At 38.3% G+C, this 26,837-nt stretch overlaps 1 protein-coding gene across 1 annotated transcript in view; it reads right to left on the bottom strand.

Annotated features, from left to right (window-relative positions):
* MAP3K21 (mitogen-activated protein kinase kinase kinase 21) overlaps positions 1 to 26,837 on the bottom strand; it is a 41,798-nt gene that overhangs the window by 9,740 nt on the left and 5,221 nt on the right. Inside the window, exons 2-5 of the mRNA XM_065631845.1 lie at positions 10,427 to 10,607; positions 5,260 to 5,408; positions 4,322 to 4,497; positions 892 to 1,132 (exon numbers count right to left, since the gene is read on the bottom strand). Coding sequence (XP_065487917.1) covers positions 892 to 1,132; positions 4,322 to 4,497; positions 5,260 to 5,408; positions 10,427 to 10,607 — 747 coding nt within the window. The remainder of the gene's footprint in view (positions 1 to 891; positions 1,133 to 4,321; positions 4,498 to 5,259; positions 5,409 to 10,426; positions 10,608 to 26,837) is intronic.

Raw genomic sequence — 26,837 nt, 5'->3', positions numbered from 1 at the left:
AGTGTGGCATTAAGTTCTTATTGCATTATTAACAAACTGACAGACTTGACCTGGAAGCCACTGGAAGGAAGCCCATCAACATCAGGATGCTGGTGCTGGCACTGAGGGCTTTCCAACCATTGGTGTCACCTTGAGTTTCCACAGTGCCATCTCGTGGCAACACCAAAAAGGCACCACTACACCTGCCCCTGACACCAGAAAAACCTGACTCTCTACAAACACACCTCCTTTGCAAAAGGGGCGTTTTAATGTGTTCATGGGTGGAATTAAATGCTCCAACACTCAAATTATACCATATTTGTATTCCGAGATAATATCGTCTGTCGCTATTACAGTGTGTGCTTGCAAGAAGCAAGACACCAAAGACTGTAACTGCTGTGTTGTATTTGCAACTGCAATAAGCATCCAGTTTGGACCCACCACACCTGTACCTCCAGCCTTTACCAAAGTGCTGTTTTTCAACTGAGTACTTGTAAGTTTAGGGCAAACATATCATGTTAGAAAGTTCTGGGATGTGATTAAAAGGTACTTTTCTATCTGCACAAAAAGAAAACAATAGCAAAAATCTGAACTTCGAACCACTTTAAATCATTTGGCTCCCATGCTAAGTAACCTTTCCCTCCAGATACAACAGACTTCTGGCTGAATCCCTTGAAAGATTCTTCCAGTTGAAATGGGGACTAACCCACAAGAATATGATATGTGAATGTTGTTTTCTTAGGAAAAAATAAAATGGGGGGGCTAAACAATTATTACCATATCCTTTTGCACTATTAGGGCAGAAGGACCTAGGATCAAAATAGCAGCCAATACTGAAGACATTAACCATGAAACTGAACCCTCCATATTTAATTGTAACATATATTGTGAATTTTTTTTTAAATTGCAGACCTGAAGGCAAACTAATTCTGTGTCCATCTTTAAGTTTTAACCGGCTTCTTTTAAATTTGCCCTTCCTCTTCTTAACATTGGGTTTCTCTTGATTTAACTGGAATATCATGATATTCAGCTCACGCTCCAGTACATCGATCTCACGTTCTGCTAACTGTTGCTCACGGCGCTTAAGTAGTTCTTCTTGAGATTTTTGCTGAAGAGCTGCTCTTGTCAACTCCTCTTCTCGTGATCGAAGCTCCTGAAGATAAGATTCACACAAGTGAAACTAAGGAATAATATGAAGGTTGTACTGAAGGAAATATAAAGTGCACAGTATGTTGTATTTCCTTGTCTGTTTTCATGATGCACTATATACACGTAACATGCACCTATGATCTTCTGACAGTCTTCCATTTTGCGTAAACCAAGATTCTTTATCTGGACACAAACAAGCATTATACAGATTTCCTTTTAACCCCTTAACTTGAGTCACTGTACTTAAGGTAGGTAAGCACTAGCAATGGGGACAACACATCCAATCAAAGATTGTCAGCTTACAGCCTAGCAGAAAATGTGCTCAAAGTACTTCACGCCAGAGACTCTTTCATAGCATGAGGGCTGCTCTTAGGTAGCTCCTATGCATTAACAAAGTCAATGACCTAACGAATACACAAATTAATGCCTTTATTTTTAATTTTCTAACCCTTCCTGTTTTTCAGACGTGTACTAAGTAGCACTTTTCTATCTAGAAAAGCAATCAGTATTACACTAAATGAGGATTGGTGTAATAGGATAAAGCAAGTCATAAGACAGAAGACAGCTGTTTCTTAATTAAAATCTAGCAGGTATCTGTATAGCATCAAACACCTACTAACCACTGAATTACAACGCATAGTCTCCAACCATCAATGTCACAGAACAGTTGTTCTTTTCCCTTAATTCTTTTTTATTTTGGAGCAGGAAAAGCTTTAGTAAGGCAGCTAGTTAATTTTTCAGAGTAAACTACTCCAAGGCTAAACAGCTGTAAATCTATGATCTTAAAATTATCTTAATCTTCAGCTTCCAAAATCTGCTAAAATTTATCAGAAATTTAGAATTCAAATTTAGAATAAAGTTACTTTAGAGTTTAACTAGAAAAGATGTTTATTACTGTATTAATACAGTATTAATACAGTAATAAAGATGTATTAGCAGACACTGTTGATTACCCATCTCTTGTCCTCAAATCCAGGTTCAATAAAGCTCAGTAACAAGGCAAAAACTGAGGACCCTGAAGAGGCAGACAGTCTAGAAAAAGTAATAGTTTCCTCACTGAGAGATTAAGCATTTACTCTTCTCCAAATAAACTAATTAAAACCAGACTTACTGCAATTAATTATGCAATGTTTTTACACCACTGTACAACTAAAACACCCATTGTAAGGAAGGCAGGGAAGAATTCTATATTTAAATTGCTCAAGAATGTTTGTCAAAAGAAGATTGTGATCTCCTCTTGGAGTGGGTGTTACCATCACTCATTTACAGAAAGCCCTTGAGGAAATTCCTGCAGCTACAGAAGATCCTCTTTTACAGGGCATGAGACTCCACGCAGGGTTTTTTTGTTTTATTATTCTATAAATACTCCATATACATTACTTTCTCTCTAATATCTGTCAGCAAAATTGATAATGTGCCGAATTAAATAAGCCCGCACATATGAAAACCTTGTCTAAGTCAAAGTTACATGTTTTTATTCTTAAACAGGTTTACCTAATTAGGGAAGATGCCTTTATAGGTCCATTTACGTTTGTATATGAGAAGTAAATTTCATTTTATCTTTTCCCCTCTCTAATTAAGCTTAACTTGCTTTCATACCAACAATGACTCTTCTCCCAAAGCTTTGCATCAACTTATTTAATCCTAACCTTGATTTAGTCAGATTTTTCTTCAACAGGAAATCTCACACTGGACTAATGCCTCCAGAAAATTAAAAAAGGGAATGCCCTTTACAACTGCTCCCAGAGTAAAAAGGGGAAAACTGCTGGTTGAGCAGTTTCTGGATGGCCAGAGAGTTATGCCCTCTGGCAGGCTGTGGCAAGTAAACACACAGCAAGTAAAAAGGAAAGTCTCGACACTCTGCTGAGGGACTGTAACCTGGCAGCTCCAGTGGCTCCCAGCCCAGCCCCAGCAGCCTGTGTACCCAGCTGGGAGAGGAAAAAGCAGAGGGTGGAGGGAAAGGCAGAGACTAAGTACGGAAGATTATTACTGGTGACACTGCAATCTTAGTGGCCATCAATCAATTTTTATACCACATGTGCTGATATTACAATAGATCTGTAACATCACACCCATCACCAACCAAGAGTCCAGAGACAGCCATTCGTGACACTTTCACAAGTGAGGGACAAAGGCTCCTGACAGTGACTCGCAAGACGAGAGTTTAGTTTTTGCTTTTGGCAAAGTTGTGTGACTATGTCTTTTAAAAAGATTTCTTCACAACTCATTGCATCTCAATTCTCTTCTTCCTCATCTACTACTGTGTCATGAAAAATATCAACAAATATATACTGGGCAATAACTACACTGCAAAAAGACCTGCAAAGAAGGAACCTCTTTCTACTAGAAGCATTTCTAACAGGGAATCAAGAGGACACTTGGCCTATTCCAATGGTTATCTTATCAAGTTGTCTAAAGAAAAATATAAACCTCAGCATGATTAAAAACTAGTTGAAGCAACTAAAAGAGAGGGCAAAGAGAATCAACAAGGAGTGTCCATTTAGCACAAACATATAATGATATGAGATTATGGAAAGAAGATCAGTGACAGGAATCCGGATAATAAACAAAGGAAGTTGGATTTGCTGATTTAGGAGTATAAGTGTGACCTAATCAATCTTATTAATATCTGGCAAGAAGATTTCCAAAACTGTGACACTGAAAGAGATCAATATTATTAATTTGTTCAGGAAGAAGAGAGATAAACACACCATCTCATTTTTTTTTTTTTACAAAAAAAAAAGAAAAAGCCACATGATACAGTCACATAACAGGATGAAAAGTTTTTCATTCACACAGCTTAGGAGGATGTTCAGCAGCAGATGAAAAATCGCAGTGCTTATAAAGATTAGCTAAGTGGTAAATAAACTCTGGTTTGTTTGTTAAGTGACGCATTCAAATATCCAAGAAAAAATAGCATGTTTTAAAAAGAGCTTACTGTATCATACTGTCCAGAAACACATTAATGGAATCTAAGAATAGTACATCCACCAACAAGAATAGGCAACTTAAATTAATGTTTTAGTGAGAGAGTAAATCCTCTCTTCCAAGTAGTTGATCTTATGTATCTGCACTACTAAATCGGGTTTTTAGCATTATATTGGTAAGCCACCATTCAAAGTTCAAAACTGCTGTATCGCACATAGACACATACACTTCCTTCACTACCATGCAACTGGAAAAATCAACTTACTTTTTCCTTGGTTCTCAATTCATTGAATATCTGCTGAATTTCCAATTTCCAGTCATCTTGCATGGAATGGAAAGACTCTTGAGGCATTTCAGTCATAACTGCCCCTTCAATGGCAGTAAGCTGTTCAAGAATTAAGGCAAACGATGGTCGGATATGAGGGTCCTGCTCCCAGCATTCTAGAATTTATCAAAATCCCATCAGTTTTTAATAATACATAGAACTTTAAGAATAACTACATGAATTTCAAGTTACTTGCTAGTGTACTTCAAGTTCTAATGTGTTCCCTTTATCTGCAAGGTTTCCCTAGTTCCTTTTCCATTTACAAAAGTGGCATCTACCTACCTGTACTCAGCTGTTTTTGTATTGAGTCAATTTCTTTTCATCTCTAACTTTAGTACTTGAAATAGCAAAACTAGCAGTACCGATAGAAGGGATCCATATAAGAGGTAAAGTCACTAAACACAAGGAAACAGACATCAGCAAGCAATGTTGATTTCTCACTAAAGTATTTCCAAAACATTTCTGACGTTCAGGAAGAAACAACAAGGAAAAAAACCCAGCATTTGCAGTTCTTCCCCTTAGGATTTTAATCTTGAGCTTGTATTGATCTGTAGTGTGTGATCTGTGTATATCCTGTAGTTTATGAAAATTAGTGCAATCTGAGTGTAAAAGGAAATCAGCAAAACCAGAGCAAAAAATGTACTCCGTCATAACTGAATAACTTATGTCACACGCTGTAATACTGTATGACTTCCTCAGAAACAAATTCAACTGCCTGTAACACCAGGTGGCTGTGAAAAGAAAAACAAAATACTTTGTACACAGCACATTATCAAATGAGGTGTTTATTTTGCAACCCCATGACTATTACAGGCAAGGATACATACTCTCAAAACATAACAATTTTAAAAAAACATGGGAAGAAACAACATAGATACCTTTCATTAGTTTTGCAAATGGTTCAGGGCAGGTGGATGGAATAGGCAAGGTGAGCTTATTGACAGCAACTCCATAAGCCACAGCAAGGCCATCAATGCCACGGTAAGGAACTTCTCCTGTAAGCAGTTCCCACAGCAACACTCCGTAACTACAAAAGGTAATTTTTTTTTAACAATTATTTTCTGGATACTGACGCATTGTTTACTCAAGAACAAACAAGTATCTGTCCAACCATGCACTGAAATTCATGAGGATTTCCCACATCAAAGGTGAATGTCTTTAAGACCAGCTCTACTTCAGTCATCTTGCGCCTTTCCACTAAGAGTGATCAACCAAATCGGATGCAACCCTAAGATGGGCCCACACTCCTATCCAAAATGTAGCCTGAAATCTCTTTTATAGAAATGCTAGTATCATGTAAATCTCGTTTACAAGCAGAAGTTTGAACAACAGGAAACCAAGCAACCTTTTCCTCATCAGAAACCAACTGAACAAAAAACCTCCACCAAACATTCATTCAGGCTAATCCCCCCTCCAAACATTTCACAACTATTCACCTTGAAGTACATGCTATTTAAAAAAAAAAAAAGGTAATAAAAAAACACCAGAAAAAAAACAGCTTTATCCTCAAGTGTGCATTTCTAATCTCTTGTGTGTTCTAAAAAGGCCTGTTAACTTTTCAGTTCCCACAGAAGATATCATAAGATTGAGAATTTATTAGACATACAACTAATTTCCCTATGCTAGGGAAAAAAACCAAAAACCAAACCACAAACAAACAAAACATTGCCTCCAGGTGGTGGCCTAAAGAGATCTTTCCTCAGTGTCATGTACAGAAATCAAGAATCATAGGAATTCCTATTGCAGTAACATTAATTGTAATAATTTCTGCTATGCTCTCCACTCCAGAAGAGCTGGGTGTTGCTTTTACCTTCTTTGGGTCTGTATGCCCAGCATTTGGCTTACTCAAATGACCCAAGCCCCTACCAAAGGCTGGGACAGCACACTCGCTGCTCTTGCTCTAGAGCTCCCATCCCACCACCACTGAAATGAATGGTTTTCAGAGTCATTTTTGTGGAAGTAGGAATAATTCCTTTTAGAAGGTAAACCTAAAGCAGACTTTACAACTGGTTTCTTTTGGGTTGTGTTCCCCACTCCCCTCCCCACCTTCTCTTCCTGCCAGGGAACCACTGTCTGTAGAACTAGGGTACAAAGGACAATCTATTGCTGCTTTTGAGTAGTAAAGTTAGCAGGCAAAGGGGAAAAAACAGAATACAAAGTATTTCTCTTGCCCTTTCTCTCCAGCTGTGCAAAGAAACTACCTGGGAGTTTTGCAGGACTGGATTGAGCTCTCCTACACGAGGAGAAATGTGTACAGCCCTGGGTAGGTCAGGGCTTTGTACCCTTTCCCTTACTATGTACCCCTTAGTACTAGAAATATCACCTCAACTACAGCAGATGTGACAGGGAGAAGAACACGCACTATTAAAGTTCTTCTATTACTCTCTCCTTAACAAGAAAAAGTCATTTAGCATTATACAAGACCGTACAACGTCACTTTAATAAATAATAAGACAATTAACTACACAGTATTAGCATGGATATCAGCAGCAATTTGTTTATTTATGTTCTGTTCATCTAAGAAGTTTTGCCTATCAGGAAATCTTAGAAAACTGAGGAATTTATAGTGCTAACACAGTTAATCAAAAGCTGAAGGATATGGTCTATTCCTGAAAAATAGAAAATAGAATATAAAGAAAAGTATTTGGCTTTTTAATATTTTCATCCCAATTTTTTCCAGTGTAATCTCTGCAATTGCTTGTATACTCAAAGAAGGACAAAATAATGAATTGCAATTTTGTTTTAAATCAGTGGTACTTCTGACAATGAGTACAACACTTTCTGCAGTACATACACATTTTACGTGTGATGGTGGAACTCTACTGAACTACATTCTCATCTGTGTGCTTAGAGAAAACATAATGTCAGCAAGTGTATACTGTTCCTAATTCAAGGAATTCTCTTGTTCAGACTGTTCTATACATATTTTAGCACAAACTCTGAAGTTAAGCAGAACAATAAATTTAACTAAAGAGAAATAATCTTTTTATTAAAAGTTGCACCACTCTATTATCTTTAGTTATATTTACAATGCAAGCCTTTAATCCTAAGTAGTACTCAACAGTGCCAAGAAGGTGCTTGTAAAATTTTAAACAGACCAACACAGTAATAGTCTGAACACATCTCTTTTAATGAAAGCAGTCTTCATTTCAAGTACCAAGAGCCGATGCTGTGGGGGGAAAACTGTGGGGATGAACCCCAAAGACATTCTAGTCCTGCCACGCTGGAGTTTTGAGGAGCTACTAATCTATCATTATCTAGGACAACTACTTATTAATTCTCTCTACTACAGAAGTAGATTCTTTGTGCATTAAATTTCACCAGCTCACGTACAGTTGTCCTAGGTGAACAATCAGAGCTTCTACGAAAGAGCTTTTAAGAAAAGACCAAAAGCCATCTCCCCCTCCATCTTCAGCAAAAGGCCAAAAATACAGGCATAATATGCTTGAATTACACAATTTTAAACCACAAAAACTAAAACACTCTCAAAAAAATGTCTTTTTAAGTATTTTCATTACTAAAAATTATTTTCCTGCCATCAAATGGGATTTAAGCCTATGTGTCATTCCAGCAATAACTTGCTACTTTTATGTATTTTAAAAGCTGATCAAAATGAAGGTCAAGTTCATTTTACTCTACAATCCATCTTCTAAAGCAGAGGGTACTAAGCATTGCTACATGAATCTCTTCAAAATTATACTAAATGTGCCAGGCAAAAGCTCATTCTGCCATACAGCGAGTGCTCCCCTGCTTTGCCAAGCGCTTGCAGGCCGGACGCACACGTGAAGCCCACCCCTGAAGTCCACCGCCAGCACTGGGACATCTCTGAGCATGTTTGCACTTTCAGGCTCCATACACAAAACCAAGACTGACACACCACTAAAAAAAAAAAAAAAAAAAAAAAAAAAATTGTGCTGATTGATGGAAGGAGGGGGTGGAAAGACTGGAATTCTTGTTTGGGAATTTGGAAGCATGTGCCCAAGAGTAATACCTGCAGTAGTTATAAGTCTGGTTTGGGAAGCAAAAAGGTTATACATCCAGGGCCTAGAAATCACCAGTTCTGCTGTCTAGGATGACACCTGAGAACGTGCAGCCTGGAAGCCTCTGCGTGAAAATACTCCCACAACATTTCCAAGCATTGGCTAATTCTAGAAGACTAGCTGCAAACATGAGTATACTTGAGCAGCTTCAACTGCGTTTTTTTTAAAAAACAAAAAAAAAAGAGGTCTGCAGACTTCTTTTGGAAACTCAGTACTCAGTATGTGTAACTGAAGTTCAGAACTTTCCTGACATATACTGTGTTCTTGCCTCAGAGAGACCCATACTTAAACTTGTAACCTGAATGCTTTTCTAAAAAAAACCACTCCTGTAATCAAGGTATTCTTTATTTGCCTTTCTTTTAAAGCAAGAGTAAAGATAAGCAACAGAATAGATCAAGGTGCAGTAAGCAGAAAACGTTTAGAAGCCAAGAAGGTCTAAACTATACTGTACAACACAGCCTTTCTACTTATAAACCTCTCCTGTTAGACGTCCATCATCGAGCTAAATACTTACATTTTTACAAGAGAGGCGTGCAGGAGAGAAGGCGAAGAAGAGAAATACTGTAGGTTCCAAAAATGTAAACTAATGTTGCAGCAGAATATAAAATAATTGCACCAAAGCATACCCCCTCAGATACCTAAAATCACAGCAACAAGACTGGACAGGACCTGTAATTAAGCATGGAATACAGCTGATTAGGGAAACGCCTACACCCAACCTCCACCCCGCGAAAGAAAAAAAAAATTATAGAAAAAAGGAAGAAAGAAAGGAAAAAAAGAATGAAGCCAAAGATGTTTCTTAACTGGGCATCGACTCAAACCGATATAAACAAAATGCTGAAAATCAATTCCAGACACAAGACAAATGGGTGTCACAAAACAGTAGCGCAGATATATAAACATTCTGAGAATACCAAAAATATTACTTCATGCTGTAGAATAACAGGCATCTAAGCAAAATAGGACCATATTTAAGAATTATACAATACAGAACATGCATAAGGAGGCATGAGAGAACAGATGAAAGCCCACCCCTCCTTCCCCAAATAACTACCTTGGATCCTTCAGAGAGAAAACTTTTCAAAAAGAAAGGAAATGTAGACTTTTCAGGGTGAGGCACAGCAGCTTTTAGAGCCTATTGTGCAATCACTGCTTTTCCCCACTCAAAAGACAGTACTAAATTAAAACTTAAGTTTAAATTACCTTTCTACAATACATGTATCCCACACTACACCACTCAAAAATAGCATCAGTTTTGAGAGCCATATTATTTATATGATCCACAATAATGTCTTTAACAAGAAATTCACAAATATAACACAGGGAGTTCCCCACCTTTAAAATTAGAGAGCAAGTTAAAACAATTTTGTGCTTAACACAGTCTCCTCACTCCAGCTACTGGAAGCAAAATCCCTATACATATAAGCGCTTAGATCTGATGTTCACTTTTAAACATGATGACATTCTAGATTCCTAAAAAACAGCACGCATTTGAGTGAACATTTGGCAAAGTTCTGGTTTGCAGCTTCCTTTTATTTAACAGACTATATATGGTAATAACTGGCTGGTGCCATTTCTTTATGCAGAACGAGACTTTTCAGACATATGATATAAATTAAACACCGATTTTAGATCAGTCATGTGTTAATGTATCAAGAGCATATGGCTGTTTATATTAAGACTCCAGATATAAATACTTAGGTATCTTAACCAAGAGATATTTTAAAGACTTCTCTTAATGAGATCTTGTTTTCTTAAAAAAATTAAAAATAAGCGCTTTTCTGTTATTTTCCCTCTCGCTCACCCAAATCTGTAAGTCATTAATAACTAAAGGTAGACCAAATAAACTAGATGCTGTGAAATTACTGTTTCTGAGAACAGCTATACTTGGCATATGCTGGAACAATAACCTAGGAAAAAACCACCAAAAAATCCAAATAAAAGTTCATGCAAAAACCTCAACATTGGTCTACTGAACATGGTCTTCAGCAGACAAACTTCTTACCTCCAAATATCACTTCCTTTAGAAAACATGGAGGACTTGATAACTTCTGGAGCCATCCATGCGTAAGTCCCTGCTGCACTCATTTTGGTTGTTCTGTGCCACTCTCTAGCCAGACCAAAGTCTGTAATCTTCAGAGTTTTATTACTAATGTCATCATGTTCCATCTTCTCTAGCAACAAAACTGCAAAAGATTGAGTTTGTAAATTAATGCAATGGGAATCAAATCAAAATATCCAGTCCTGTTATTAATATCACATACAACTTGTACTGCACAGATAATTGTATACTTTAAATGTTGTGAAAATATTAATGCAATTTTTATAGACATGAAGGTTTTTGATAATTCTAACCTACTCTAAGCTACAAAAGCAAGAAACATCTACAGTACTGTGAGTTCCTTATGCAACTGTGTGAGCAGATATTAAACTAGCACAAGAAATCCACTGTAGAGAGATGTGAACTAAAACATGTAAGTTGAAGAAAGCCCAGAATCCTAACATCCCACTGATGATGACAGGCCATGAAAAAGGTATTCACTTTGGAATGAGATTCTGAAGTAATAAAAATAGCAGTTGTAGTAAAACAAAAAAAGTGTGAAGAATTGTTATAAAAGTGAGACACATTATGTCACTGTAAAAAATCCATCCTTAATACCGCATCCAATCTTGGTTCCTACTCATCTCAAAAAGTATATAAGAAAACTGAAAGAAGCACAGAGAAGGACACAACCAGGGTGCTCAAAACAGCATGTCCACAGGTACAATGAATGGTTAACAGACAAGGGGTCTTCCTCCAGGAAAAGAGACAGCTGAGAACAGAATCTTCAACACCATCTATGGAATGAAGAAAGCTATAGGTAACAACTGTTCACGGTTCTTCAATAGAAGAAACAGACATCATCGAGCAAAATTAGCAGATAAGCATCAAACACGTGGCAGTCATTCAGTCAACACACAGGTAGGTGAACTTCCAAATTCTTGGCATAGCATGTGAATACTATTATTTTGCATAGATTTAAAAAGCACCTACAAAAATTCACAGACAACTCCATAAAAAGCATTTAAATCAAAAAGCGGGTTTAAGTTCAAGAAATCCCTGGGCCACAAATCAGTACAGGTGGGAGAATATACCAGAGGCATCAGCTTGGCTTGAGTGTCCACAACTGGCAACAAGACACTGGACTCAGATCAAATCCATGTTACGTTATATCCACCGCACCTTCATGCTTGTTAAAGAGTAAATTACCTTTTTTTGCTGTTGCATCCTACAGTGTGTATTAAGTGTCTGACTTGTTCATAACACAACAGTATTGGCAGAGTTGTAATATACCTTCACAAACTAGAATTGAAGGGAACCGGGTTACTGTGCTAGGGCTCACAAGGAGAATGACAACAGATGCAAAGGAGTCTTTATTAATACACTATAATTTTAATTCCATAGTCAGTTCCTCTGTCACTGTCTGTTGCAGTAACTGTTAGCTTTAACTTTCTATTAAAATTATCTCCCAGTACGAAGATCCAAGGTTACATTACAAATAAGAATAATCATAAATGCATGTGTTTTCCAACAATATGTACAACAAAAAAGAGTGCAGTGAACCCATTAATAAAAAAGCAGATGAAGAATTACCTTCCCTTACAGAGGAAAAACTGATAATCTTGCATTTGCAAGAGATCATGTTTACTGGTAAAGTTTAATTACACTCTAACAAATATGTCAAAATATGACATCAAATCCAGATGAAAAAAAGAGAACCCGCATGCCATTTTCAGTAAGCTTCTTAACACAGAGTAGAAGAAATGAAGACAAAAATGGTATAGACAGACCAAGAGCTCACCAGTCGGCACCACCAGCACAAGTTAAATTAATGCCAGAGCTTTTATATTTTTATACTTGAGTCAAAGACCTATTGTTTGCTATTCCATTTCAAACATGTTCAGCAGAATTCCTGACATTCCTTGTCAGTCAATGTGACCGAAACCAAAAACAGTCAGTCTTGCAAAAGGTAATAACTGGCACGTGGCCAAGTTTCATCCTACAAAGGGACGACATTTCTTAGCAGTTCAAACTTCCCTTTCCGGCCAGTAGCCAGGAAAACAGCAATACTATGCACAGATTACTTAGCGGCTGGGTAGTAAAAATGCTTGGCATAGCTGAGTAGCGCTCTGTGAAGCGCTTCCCCTGCAGCAACCCAGCAACCTTTGCTGCAGCATCCTTCTGCACAGCCCCCCGGCCTCTCTGGCTGCCGACCCCCGAGGAGTCACTTCTGCGGCCTTGTGCTGACCCTCTTCACTCAGCCCCCACTTGGTTCTTTTTCAAACCCCTTAAATTACCTTCTTGGACTCCAATACACCTGCAATATTAAGTTGGCTAAGAGCCAGATGAGCGCTTCCTGGTTTACTTCAACATTTTTCAGACTTTCCGTTTTCCACAAAGAATAAAGCTCATACTTACATTAGTGCTATCATTCTGACAAACACAGCCTCAAATATTTAAAAGTACATAGCCCATTTGAAAATAAACCTCCCAAAAACCCCCAGAATTAGATTAGTAACACAGAAGTGTAGGAAAATCCTATGTGCACCTCATTTATTTTGACATAAGCAAAATCAGAGACTGTGACTATTTCTGAATGATTCAAAACCTAAGAGAAGGAGACTGAGTCAGGTGTGAGAAGACCACTTCGTGCAAAGTAGCATAAAACTTCATCTTGGACTGTTATTCAAACATTTCACATGCTACAGCCAGAAATAACCACTTGACTAAATATTTTAAGGCTGTGTGTGTTCCCTATCAGTTAGACCATTTTCAACACACCTCCCTCTGTGACTGTACCTTTCTGCAATGAGATCAAGGGGAAAGTATATTTATTAACATCATAGCAGCAGAGGTTAGGGTGCTATATATCAGGCACTCTTTCAATATCAGAGACAGCACATGCCCTGAACCATTTACAGCTGGGGAACAAAGAGAAGTTATTGCATGTTATTTCCAATAATTCAATGAAATATAAATCAATAGGTCGAAGATAAAAGCCAAAGAAACCTTGAGTCAGAGAGGAAAAAAAAAAAGTAAAAATACAAATGCTATGTAGTAAAGTGGTATTGAAATTTGTGGATATGATTTTGTGTATGTCCTAAAAATTAAAGAAAGTTTTGACAATGGAACAAATGTATATTTGGATTCTAATAGCATCCTTAACAAAAATATTGCTATTTAACCATACAGATGAAAAAAACCTTACACACTTAAGTTGTCTAATGTAACTAAAAAGAATATGGAAATCCACTTATTATTCATCCTAGCTCACTGAAGGATGTAGCTCATCGAATTATGAAATAATTTAGGTTGGAACAGACCTTGGGATGTCAACCCTCCCCACACTTAGAGCACGACTAATGTTGTAAAAAGTGTAAATCTACTATCAAACATTTTTAGGAATCTGTAAACTTATGACAGAATAAAAGTTAACATTATCTGTATTCAAAACAACTGTATTGTGTTCACTCAACTACAGACATTAACTTAAATATCATTTTAGAATAGATTTTGAAGAAAACTAATTAAGGACAGTAATAGGGGACATCAAGGCATAGAAAAACCAGCAATATTATAGCAGACTTACATTACAAATAGCTCATGTGACAGTAATCCTATTTTATCCTGATAGATGGTTTCTTCAAAAGGGATAAGGTAGCAGACAAGTACCTTCTAGGAAGTTTAATCATACAAACAGAATAAGGATTAATCAAAGAATTCTGCACAGCAGTTGTATGAAGGAAAATCTTGAGACAAGTTATCAGGATAAAATGTATCATCACTAGGAAGCATGTTTGCTTCACATGCAGATTTGCAATCAGAGTAAAAATACAAGGAGTGTTTCAAGAACTGACAGCAAAGTCAGAAGATACTGCCTACTCTGAAGAAGACCAGATCATCATACTACAAAATAAGCAAAGTTGGAAGGAATCAATCATAAAACCTACAGCTATAAAGTAGAGGTGAAGGAAGTCAACAGGGATGTATCAGTGGAATCGTACAAAGCATAAGACCTCATACGAAATGCTGGATGACTACAACTTCACATATATATTCAACAACAGGAACTTAAACTGGAGCAGATGCAGAAAACAGAAGTATTCAGGAACCTGTAATGTATTCTATTTAGATAAATCAGAAGAGCTTGCCCTTTTCCTAGGCTAAACAACTGTCAAGAGCAGTTATGAGAACAGAAGTTAGCCATATCTAGGAACAGGATACAGATCTACAGCACTGGTGCTCTTATCGATAAAATATGTTTCTAGGTGCTCTGGCTGATCCATCTTACTGGCATGCTTGTGACTAACCTCAGTTCTAGATCTGGAGCTACCAGGGTGGGGAAAGGCTCATATCAGATCTCAAGATATTGCTTCTTTCCTCCCACCTCTCCTTGGCCCTCCTCTGCAGTGTAAAACAGAATTTACTCCTCAAAAAAGTCACAAGATCCAACATATACTCCTATCAAACCTAATGATTCTTGAAATGGCAATGCTAATAATCTTTCCTGCTTTCTTTCAGCATTACCAGTTACAGCTGGAGTCTTTTTCTACTTATCTTATGGCACATTGCAAGTATTTTATGGTGTAACAGTATGCAGATAAGATGTTCTGCACACTTTTACAAACTCAATCATATAGTTGCCCAAGACTGTGACGGAACTGGACCTGCTGAGCCAGCTGGTAGTTCCCAAGTCCACGTTCTGATTAAAATAGAACCAGCAACATCTCTCTGCTGAACCACTACTGTTCCCATACAAGCTGCTCTCTAGTCAGGAAAGGCACAGAATTGCTTGAAAAGGAGGCAGAAGTCCCAATAAAATCCCACTCAAATGCTCCCAGTCCCCGCACTCTTTCCTGCGCCATTCCCTTTCCACCACTCCATCTCCAGACTCTCCTCTCTGGCAGTAACGCTTGGAGCTACTGAGAGCAAAAGGTAAGAGATCAACTGCAGCAGCTTGGGTCAGAGATTCATCACATGGCAGCCCAGGTCCAACCAGATCTGGAGGAGAGCTGCCTTCTCTGCTCCATTCTCTTTTTGCGTGAGCTTGGGTTGAAATTTTATTGGGGGGGAGGGGAAGGTGAGAGGCAAGTTATGGACAGATAGGCTGCAACCATTCAAGAAATAACAGAAAATAGCACATTTAGACAAAAAAATTCTTGGGGTACATGCCTGCTCTACCAAATGCAGACAAGTCCAGAACTATACCCCCAGTGCTTTCAGGACCAAGCTTAAACTCTAGAGAGGAGCTGAAAGAATTCGTTCAAATCACAAGCATTTTGATTAAAGCATAATTTTAAATGAAAGGCTCACATTCTCACATTCTTGCCTCAGCTTCTCTCCTTTTTATTTCTTAAAATTCATGTAGCTTAAGAAACCTTATTTATAGCAAGCCTGAGGGAAGCCTGGACAGACCTTGTAGCTGACAGCACACCCAGGCAACCTCCACCCAGTATTAAGCTCTTCAATGCTACTCTTTTAGTACAGATTATTTCCTACAGTCCTACTTTTCTTTTTGTTACCAAAAACTATAGATTATATTTCTCCAGCCTTATCTATCTCAAAGTCCCCATTTAATACAATATTTCACTTGACAAGCTGCTTGAAACCTAAAGACTTTATGCAGTTAAAATCAGCTTTATTTCATAATGTACCCCAGCACTTTCAGGTGACCATTTTAAATTATTAGCCATTTAAACCAATTGCATAAATAAGGTATTCTGAGAGAAGCCAAATCAAAGGATTGACTTGAATACCTTTTTGATAGTTTGAATTCAGTACATCTAAACTACTTTTCAATGCTTAATTAAAAAAAAAAAATTCTGAAATAATTTCTTTGGGACCCGATGAGAGGCATCCCAGAATATTGAGGGAATTGGCTGATGTAGTTGCTAAGCCATTCTCCGTGAAATTTGAGAAGTCATGGCAGTCAGGTGAAGTTCCTGATGACTGGAAAAACAGAAACATTGCACCCATTTTTTAAAAGGGTAGAAAGCAGGACTCAAGGAACTACTGACCTGTCAGCCTCACATCTGTGCTTGGGAAGATCATGGAACAGATCCTTCTAGAAGCTGTGCTAAGGCACATGGAGGACAGGGAGGTGATTCAGGACAGCCAGCATGGCTTTATTGGGCAAGTCCTGACTGACCAACCTGGTGACCTTCTATGATGGAGTAACTACAGCAGCAGGCAAAGGAAGGGCTACGGAATTAATCTATCTGGACTTCTGTAAAGCCTTTGATGTGGTCCCCCACACCATCCTTCTCTTGAAATTGGAGAGGTATGGATTTGATGGGTGGACGAGGCACTGGCTGGATGGTCGCACCCAGAGAGTAGTGGTCAATGGCACAATGTCTGGATGGAAACCAGTAACAAGTGGTGTCCCTCATGGGTCAGTACTGGGACCAGTACTGTTTAATATCTTCATCAGTGACATCAACATTGGGATCAAGTTGCACCCTCAGCAAGTTTGCGGATGACACCAAGCTGAGTAGTGCAGTTGACAAGCCTGAAGGACAGGATGCCATCCAGAAGTACCTGGACAAGCTCGAGAATTGGGCACATACAAATCTCATGAGGTTCAACAAGGCCAAGCGCAAGGTCCTGCATCTGGGTTGGCACAATCCACAGCATCAATACAGGCTGGGAGATGAAGGGATTGAAAGCAGCCCTGCGGAGGAGGACTTGGGAGTACTGGTGGATAAGAGGCTGGACATGATCTGGCAATGTGCACTTGCAGCCCAGAAGGCCAATCGTATCCTGGGCTGCACCAAAAGCAGTGTGGCCAGCAGGTCGAGGGAGGTGATTCTGCTCTGATGAGACCCCACCTGGAGTCCTGTGTCCAGCTCTGGAGTAGTAGAAGAAAGACACGAACCTGTTGGAGAGGGTCCAGAGGAGGCCACAAAAATGATGAGAGGGATGGAACACCTCTCCTGTGAGGACAGGCTGAGAGAGTTGGGGTTGTTCAGCCTGGAGAAGAGAAGGCTCCATGGAGACCTTATTGTGGCCTTTCAGCACTTAAAAGGGGCCTATGAGAAAGATGGCGACAGACTTTTTAGCGGGGCATGTGAAAACAGGACAAGGGGTAATGGTTTTAAACTAAAGAAGGGGAGATTCAGGGTGGACATGAGGAAGAAATTTATTTTTATTTTATTTTTTTTAATTTTTTTTTTTTTTTTTTTTTTTTTTTTTTTTTTTTTTTTTACAATGAGGGTGGTAAATACTGGCCCAGGTTTCCCAGGGAGGTGGTAGATGCCCCATTTCTGGAGACATTGCAGGCCAGACTGGACGGGGCTCTGAGTAACATGATCTGGTTGAAGATGTCCCTGTTCATGGCAGGGGGGTTGGACTAGATTACCTTTGAAGGTCCCTTCCAACCTCAACTATTCTATGATTTTATCTTCTCCTATCCTCTTTATACCTTCTACTATACCCTATTCTCTGTTTTGTTGCTTCTAAAAATAAAAATGTTAAGCAACTATATTCTCTCACATTAGTTATTTGCCACTGACTGCTTCTTGCTACCTTATCTACAGTTTCCTAAATAGCTGACTACTATAGTTTTCACAAATACAAGCTATTTAATAGCATAGCTACTAAAGTTACTATGACTATAGGTAAGACTGCTAACATGCCCACGTTTACCACCATTGATAAAGCCATTCTTAGAGAATACCAGAAAGAAAGATGTTATACTATATTCCTCTGCTTACAAGTAGAGATTATTCTGAAAAAGCTGCTACTGTCACCTGCCCCCCTACACCCAGTCAGTTCCCTCTCCAACTGTTTGCAAGTGAATCTGGTTCCTGTTAATTCACTAAATCAACATGTAACAAAACCAGCAGGGCTACCTTGTATCTTTACCTGGGAACTGACAGGCAGAAAACAAAAACTTAACTAAAGGTTGCATATTTAGTCAAGGAAACACAATACCTTGTCAATATTAAAAGACCTGCCTCCATTTTGTGGAGCTGTTGTTTGGTTAAGATTGTAATTAGAAACGAAAATTTTGACACTGCTTATAGAAGCCATGCCCAGTTTTTAAACTGCAAATTAACTACCACAGTGAAAACAATAACTGACCAGGACATCTAAATACATGCAAAAGATGATATATTTGTCTACACAGCATTGCTTCTTAAATAACTTGCTTTTCTCCTATGGGTTCTCAGGATATCAATTGTTATCTTCATCTCAGCCAGTGTCTGTCAGATTGAAACTACCTCACTAGATTACATTCAGAGCTCACCATCAGCACGAGAATTTCATCCTTTAAACGCTGATTACAAATGCAGGAGGCATTTATCTACTTTTTATTGTAGTGATACTGTGCTCCTCTTTCATCTACATCCCTTTATAGCAGGCATATAACCATTTCTCAATTTTCACACTAAATTGAAAGCAACTCAACAACACTTTGTTCTTAAACATATTTGTCTAAAAACATCCATCTTAAGAAGAAAAAAAAAAGATTAAAAAAAAATCCTATCTCACAGGAGCCAACATATATTAAAAAACCCAATCTGAACAAAGTGTTCCCAACTGGAAAGCCAAAACAAGACAAGACTTGACACAAAGAGTCCTTGACAGCACAAACTGAGAAATACACACCAAACCCATAAGGAAAATACACCCCACAGAGGAAAAAGTGGCACAAGAAAACCACCAAAGCATGAGAATGGCAGGGAGTCACCTGGCTATCTGCGGAAAATGAAAGGAAGAGTGAGAAAGAGGGATTACAGATTTCAACAGCTTCAACACACCTTGCAACACCATTTTTTGCTTCCCCTTCACTTCTTTAATAACTATTCTTAACGCAACTTTGGGCAAAAGGAAACGTGAGAGAAAGAAGCAGTTTTAACAAGTTATTGGCACAGGCTGCAGATGCTGCAAGTCGTTTTCTGCCTGCCACTTGTGCTTCACTTCCTGTTCAGATAGTTCTGTAATGCAAACCAGAAATTTCTATTGTGCCTTAAGAGGAAGTACCAGAGGTAACACACATTTAGAATTAGACATTCAAATAATCATCATTTAAACAGTAAATTCTGAAAAGGCAAGATTTAGATACTGCATCAGCAAAAAATCAAAAGCAGACTGTACATTAAATGTTCTCAAGTTCCCTGTTCAATAAAATATTAAATTTAGTTCTATTTAAATACTACATTTAAGAAGTTACCTCATTACAGCAATTCCTCCATAATTTTACAATCACATGGAAATCAATCAACGCTGAAACTTAGCTTTAAGACTTGAAACACTCCATTGTGCGGCATCTACCAGGAACTTCCATACTTATTTGAAACAGTAATTACTTTCTTTTAAGCTTCCTTCTTTGCTTGCTGTTAGTTTTTAAAAGGCAGCTATGCAATAAAAACAGTGACCAAAATGCTGATAGATTTAAAAGAAATGATAAGAACAACTAGTAATAATAATTAGGTGGTAGATCAGTCAATCCTAAGATATTTTTGTAGTTTCAAACTATACAGAACAAAGTGGCTGTATATCCATTCCTTAAAGAACACCACCTTTGCTATGAAATAGTGATTCTAGTGAGCTTCTTCCTATTCCTAAAAAAAAAAAAAAAAAAAAAGGCAAAAAAAAAAAAAGGCAGCAAGGCAAACTAAAGCTATTCTATTCAAACTGCAAAAGGAGTCTTAGCCAATATATAACACACCAGGTATGGTTTCCTCCAACAGAAACTTTCAGAAAACACGATTAATCACCTCCCTATCCCAAATTCAAGACCTGGCCATTTCCTTAGAAACAAATTAAATCAATATATGCCATGTGACATACAGAATTCACCAGGGCAATGCAGCTGAAGTTTATCATCTCAAAAATGGCAACCAGGGGCAAGAGCTGACAGAGGTTCCTGTCCTTCAGACCTAACAAGTTAACTGTCATTAGTCAAATCACTTTTTGAAGATTTAATTTAAAAGAACAAGAATATTTCATTCAAATTTGTTTTGAAATTTTTTTGAAGTAAACAGAACATGACGATGCAGTTTGATATTGCAAGGTAATCAGGAGAATGCACAGCTTCTGAATACACACAAGTATTTACAATGTTGGCGTACTTTTCCTGATCATAACATACTACACTCGGCACTTACTTGTTGCTTTATTTCTTTGTGATCTATATGAAGGCGTATTTGGTGTGTTGAAACTAGAATATTTAATGTACAAAAATATCACTTTCAAATCAAAGAAAGTTCAGGAATCACAGAATGTTAGGGATTGGAAGGGACCTCGAAAGATCATCTAGTCCAAAGCCCCCGCCGGAGCAGGAACACCTAGATGAGGTTACACAGGAAGGCGTCCAGGCGGGTTTTGAATGTCTCCAGAGAAGGAGAATCCACAACCTCCCTGGGCAGCCTGTTCCAGTGTTCTGTCACCCTCACTGAGAAGAAGTTTCTTCTCAAATTTAAGTGGAACCTCTTGTGTTCCAGTTTGAACCCATTACCCCTTGTCTTACCACTGGTTGTCACTGAGAAGAGCCTGGCTCCATCCTCCTGACACTCACCCTTTATATATTTATAAACATTAATGAGGTCACTCCTCAGTCTCCTCTTCTCCAAGCTAAAGAGACCCAGCTCCCTCAGCTTTTCCTCATAAGGGAGGAAAGCTCCACTCTCTTAATCATCTTTGTTGCCCAGCGCTGGACTCTCTCCAGCAGTTCCCTGTCCTTCTTGAACTGAGGGGCCCAGAACTGGACACAATATTCCAGATGAGGTCTCATCAGGGCAGAGTAGAGGGGAAGGAGAACCTCTCTCGACCTACTAACCACCCCCCTTCTAATACACCCCAGGATGCCATTGGCCTTCTTGGCCACAAGGGCACAGTGCTGGCTCATGGTCATCCTGCTGTCCACTGGGACCCCCAGGTCCCTTTCCCCTACACTGCTCTCTAATAGGTCATTCCCCAACCTATACTGGAACCTGGGGTTGTTCCTGCCCAGATGTAAGACTCTACATTTTCCCTTGTTATATTTCATTAAATTTTTCCCCGCCCAACTCTCTAGCCTGTCCAGATCTCTCTGGATGGCAGCACAGCCTTCTGGTGTGTCAGCCACTCCTCCCAGCTTGGTGTCATCAGCAAACTTGCTGACAGTGCACTCTATTCCCTCATCCAAGTCATCGATGAATATATTGAATAATGTTTAATATAGCTATATAGATACATACATAGAAAATTAAAAACACATTCTACCTTTAAAGGTGACTTCCTAACCAAAGTGAAGTGTAAGGGTGTAGGCTGATGTCACAACTAAGACAGTAAGAGCTTGGTGTCACTTAAATACTTAGCTTAACCTCCTCTCCACTTATAGCCCCTCACACTCACAGCTTTTTTTCCTCCCACACCAAATCTAGCAACGGGGTAGTCTAGGGAGACTCAAGCAGATAGCTCAGCAGAAAATGAAGCCTGCAAATAAAACAGATTAGAGTAGTTCTCTGTGGGATCCCTCAGCTGATTTAACCCAGACCTACTGATCGTGCAGGCAGGGACAAGCAGATTCCGCTGACGCTTTGGGGGGAGAACCTGTGCCTGGAGATGGGTGGGGGAGCCTCTGGCACAGGTGGCTGCCGAATGAACTCACACGTGGCCTGCTGTAGTGAGAGAGAAGGCAAGCAACGCTTCAGAATTAATAGATCTAACCCTTTAACATCTGGTTTTAGTCGGAGATGTAAAGAGAGAATCCAGCTTTGCTACTTTTTTCCATCATTAAATAATCTTTGATGAAATTTACTATTGGAAAGAATCGGTTGAATAAACTGGAGACAAAAAACATTTTCTCCATCTCCTTGAAGATGCCTACTGCTGTGAATCCAGACAAACTCTTGACTGTAGATGCTTTGTCACGTTTAGTCATTGAGTTCCCTTAGAACTCCATCAGTTGCCAGGAAACTCCTTTAATATCATTTCTATGATAAATTTTAGTAGGTTACACTCCATAAAGAATTCTGACTTAGGTTGTCAGTTTCTTTTAAACAGAATATTTGAAAGAGCCTTACTACTTCAAAACAATTTTTGCCAAAAAACCTGTTTCAAAACGAAGCAGAAAAACAAAACAACAACCACCAAACAACAACAAAAAGAAAGAGACTGGGTTTTTGAGCCCACTTTTTTTAAATACAAAACTTGGGAGAAAAAAAAAAATTCTGTGGGGTGGAGGGATTCCTGCATTCAATCCTTGCAATTTCTTCAGTAGCAGAGGAATAGCCCCTCCTGACTCTGCATTTCCAAGAACTCTAATCTTTTTTAATAGCAAAAGCAAAACAGTTATTTTGAAATGAGAACTCTGCAAACTTGGCAGTGCTCTCTTTCTCTTGGGAAGAGAAAATGGAAGGGAAAACCTGCTCTTTTGACTCAATAATTAGCATAGCATTCAGCAATGAGTGGAAAAAGTAGATTTTTTTCATTTTTACATAACACATGAGGAAATAAACTCAATTAGTTTCAGGAAGAACACTGGCATCTAATCCTAATTTAAAAAAAAAAAAAAAAAAAAATAAATCACAAAACTGCCCAAACATTTAGAACTAAACTACAACCAGTTCCAAGGGTTAATTTGTCCCATAAAAAAACCCACAGCAATGAAGCAGTTACTCCTGCATTTTTGAGAGTGAGGGCTGGCTTATCAGCTCCAAGTTAATAGCACACCTGCCAAAACACAGATTTTAGTCGCTATGACGAGAACAAAGCATGATTATTCAGCCAACACTGGCATGTCTAAGACTGATTTAACTGGAGCTACGACCCCCACACACACACAAGAAAAAGAAAAAGGTTAAACTTGGCAGAAAGCTCCAAGGAGGAAGAATACTTCTGTGGTGACACTATACAAATATGTAACTTTTCAATTTTACCATATATAACCCATGACTTCAAGATGCAGTAAGTGGGTCAAAATTTAAATATCCACTTACTTTCAGCTGCTGGTCTGAGGTAAGCTCTCAGTAACATGGTCAAGCAAGGTAAAAATGGTGAAGTTAGTTTCAAACTGTTAATCCAGGAATGTGCATTTATGATACCCGTTGTTACTTTGGTCCTGCTCCTATAGTCAGCCAAGTCATTTGGTATTTAATATATTTCACCTATATATAATTTATACTTTTTTTACTTCAATATCATAATTTCGCCTCTAACAAAAAAAAAATACCCACACCAAAACAAAACAAACAAAAACCAACCACATCAACAACAAAACAAACCCACAAACAACAAAAACCACCAAAGCTTAAAAATAATGCTATTTAGAAGCATTATTACTGAAGGTCATTGAGATGACTTCCAATGCTTTAAATTTTAAGACATCATCAGAAATAAAAATTCAAGGATAGAAATCACCCATGCTGCAAACACTCCTTGCAAATGTTCATTGTACAAGGCAGTCGTGTTTCAGAACTCGAAACACTGAAGCATGTCCAAAGTAACGTTTATACTTGGTGATAAGAAAACTTACAGGCTGCAAACAAAAAGCCATTCTCTTCTAAGGTCAAAGAAACCACAAAACAGCCTTGAACATCCAAATACAGTTCAATGGTGTGTTACTTCTGTTCTTTTGAGGTCGCAGAACGTAAATTTTAAATGGAACTTTTAAGATTTGGTAAGAGGATTCAAAGGCATTCAATGTGCTTGCAGTCTCAATAGGAGGAAAAAAAAATCTGTAACTGAAGTCAGTTATATCTCAAATTCTTCCAACATTAGGCTAATACTATTGATGCCTAAATCCCAACCCCATTTTGCATTGTTTATTTAAGTACAATGCCTCATTTCACAAGTGTTACAGTCAGCAGTTAAACTTATTTCTCAGTTTTAGTGGAGTCAACAAAATTGTATAAGTATTTTAACAGCTAATGGGAGGTATTTAGCTGCCTGTTTTTCCACTGACTTCTATGGAAATGGTTTGCTCGCTCAGTGCAGTTTTCATAGGCAGGCAGGTATGTGACCATATCCTTAAGGTACCAGCTTTAAAAAAAAAAAAGTGCCAAGTAATGCTTGAAGTCGTCTTTAATATATAAATATTACAAACGCTGTAATCCAAAGTCCTACACTTCAATTTATAATGCTACCTCAAAATAGAATGGTCAGCAAATGTGACATTTTGCTGTGACTCCCCATGTTGGACATGAAGAGATCACCAGAAACCTTGGTGCAAATGAGCCTCCTGCAGAAATCTGCTAGGAAAGAGTCCAACATGGAGCAGGAAAAAAAGAAAAAAAACTTCCCACAGCTGTAAACCAGATCACTTGGTGTCTTACAATGAGAGCGAGAACAAAGACAGGGAGAAGAGAAAGACATGAAGAATCAACCAAGACCCAGAAAAAGATCAAAGTAATATTATTCTTAAATTAATAATACTACCTGTTAAAGATGCAAAGAGTCCCAACAACAAATAAGGAACAAGTCTACAGTTGTCAGATGGACATAGTTGGGGAAACATTAAAATGAAAGTCTGTATTAAAAATTCATTCTAAATATGGGTATTGAAAGTTCATGGGTTTTAAACTCATTATATTGAATTTAGCAAGTGTTTCATCCTAGAATATTGTTTGCAGCATTAAGGACTATATGTAAATATACTCGAGCCTTGTCACATTTGAGGGAATTTGTTCTAAATTAATGAGCATTTTTCCCCACCTGTTAATGTCCAGACTTGAGATACAGAAAAAGATCAAATGGTAGCAAATTTAGAAGATAGTAGATCAAGGTCAAATAAATGGCTATTGCAATTAAGACTTCATCTACAAATAAAATAATTGCTGGATGCTGTTCCTCCTCTGGATGCCTATAGACTGTACAAACAAACATTGTGCCGCAGAGTAGTAGTTCACAAAATTTCATTTGAAAGATACTGTATTAAAATCATTAAGTTCCTGAATATTAATTTTTAATGCTGAAACATATCCTTTAACTGGAAATAAGCCTCTACGACATTTTAGTGCCAGTTATTTCTACCGTAGACTGAGACAACTGGAGCAGATACTCAACATTGTCCTTTCTTGAATTCCAGCATCCCTTTCTGAACACAAAATATACAACGTATTTACATGTAGCAAGCAAACCTATCAAGTGAATATAAAACAGGCATAAAACAAAGCATTTCCTTTGATGAACTGGGAGAAGATACACTATAGCTCAAGGCAACCAAGCATTTGCTGCTCCCACAGAATCCAACAGTCCTTCAGGGTCTCCCAAAAAAAAAAAAATCTCTATCTACAAAGTCTGAGCACGCATCAAATAATGAAGCAAATTACTAGGAGCAATGTTTTATGAACTACAGTAGAACATTTTCAAGTGACACAACTATATACAAAGAAAAACTTATTAGAATTCAATGGCATGCTACCTTTTAATAGACCACAACCTTCAAAAGAGAGATGCCGTATCCCAGACTGACAAAATTCTGCAATCCTGCCATGGTTTGCGTGAGGGTGGTTTGATTTTGGGGTCTGGTGTTTTTCTGTTACACATTTCCAGGATTTCAGGATGTACGACCAGTTCTTATGTTGTAATGCAGCAGCATTATCTTTACAGCAAAACACAAGGCAGGGCTACTGCCACTCACATAGATGAGATAGAAAGCCGGTGTACCTGGAACAGTTTCTAGCTTTATGCAATTTAAATAACTAAGAATAGCACAAAGCATTGAAGTGCCATGACTTCCTACATGAACACAGCATGGAAAACCACAGCATAAGAACTTTAAACTGGTAAATAACTTCTGGCCCCACGATTTTATCTGATTGACATTAGTCAAGGCGATACCATGTTCTCAGAGATATGGTTCCTACGGTTTCATGAAAGTCAGCTGCCTTACAGAAGAGGAACTGCAGTTAGCTCTGTCAGGGGAAAAAAAAAAAAAAAGTTCATTCCTCTCCAGAGCTCAGAGAGGCAGGCCAGTAGGAGTTTTGGAGCTAGCCAGGCAATACATGCAGTTTCAGACCCATTATGGCATGTGCAGCCGGCTATAGGAGGTGGAGGAGTCACCCAGCCTTGAAGGTCGCCACTCTGGGACACTAGGGGTGCAGGAGGGAACAGAAGAGCAGCAGTTCCACGAAGGGGAATGCCAGGAGGAGGAGAGATGTAAAACGCATACCAGTGGAAAATGAGGTTTACTAGTTTTGTTACAGTGTAACAGGTGAGCAGTAATTGGCACAGTGCTATTGACACAAACAACTCAAGTTTCACTGCCTTTAGAGGACATGTTGGAAATTTATTTCCAGACAAAGAAAGTTAGGTTGAAGCTCCAATCTGCTCAAAAGCCATCTCTCTTCTCCCTCAAAACTACCAAAGACAATTTTAATGTAATTTCATTTTTACTTTTCTTGGTAACTGTACATTAGAAGATACTGAATTTTCAAGCATTTAGTAA

This window comes from Caloenas nicobarica, chromosome 3 (assembly GCF_036013445.1).
Source record: "Caloenas nicobarica isolate bCalNic1 chromosome 3, bCalNic1.hap1, whole genome shotgun sequence".
NCBI lineage: Eukaryota > Metazoa > Chordata > Aves > Columbiformes > Columbidae > Caloenas > Caloenas nicobarica.
Note: the sequence above shows the minus strand (reverse complement) of the source record. Positions and strands in the feature narration are given on the sequence as shown.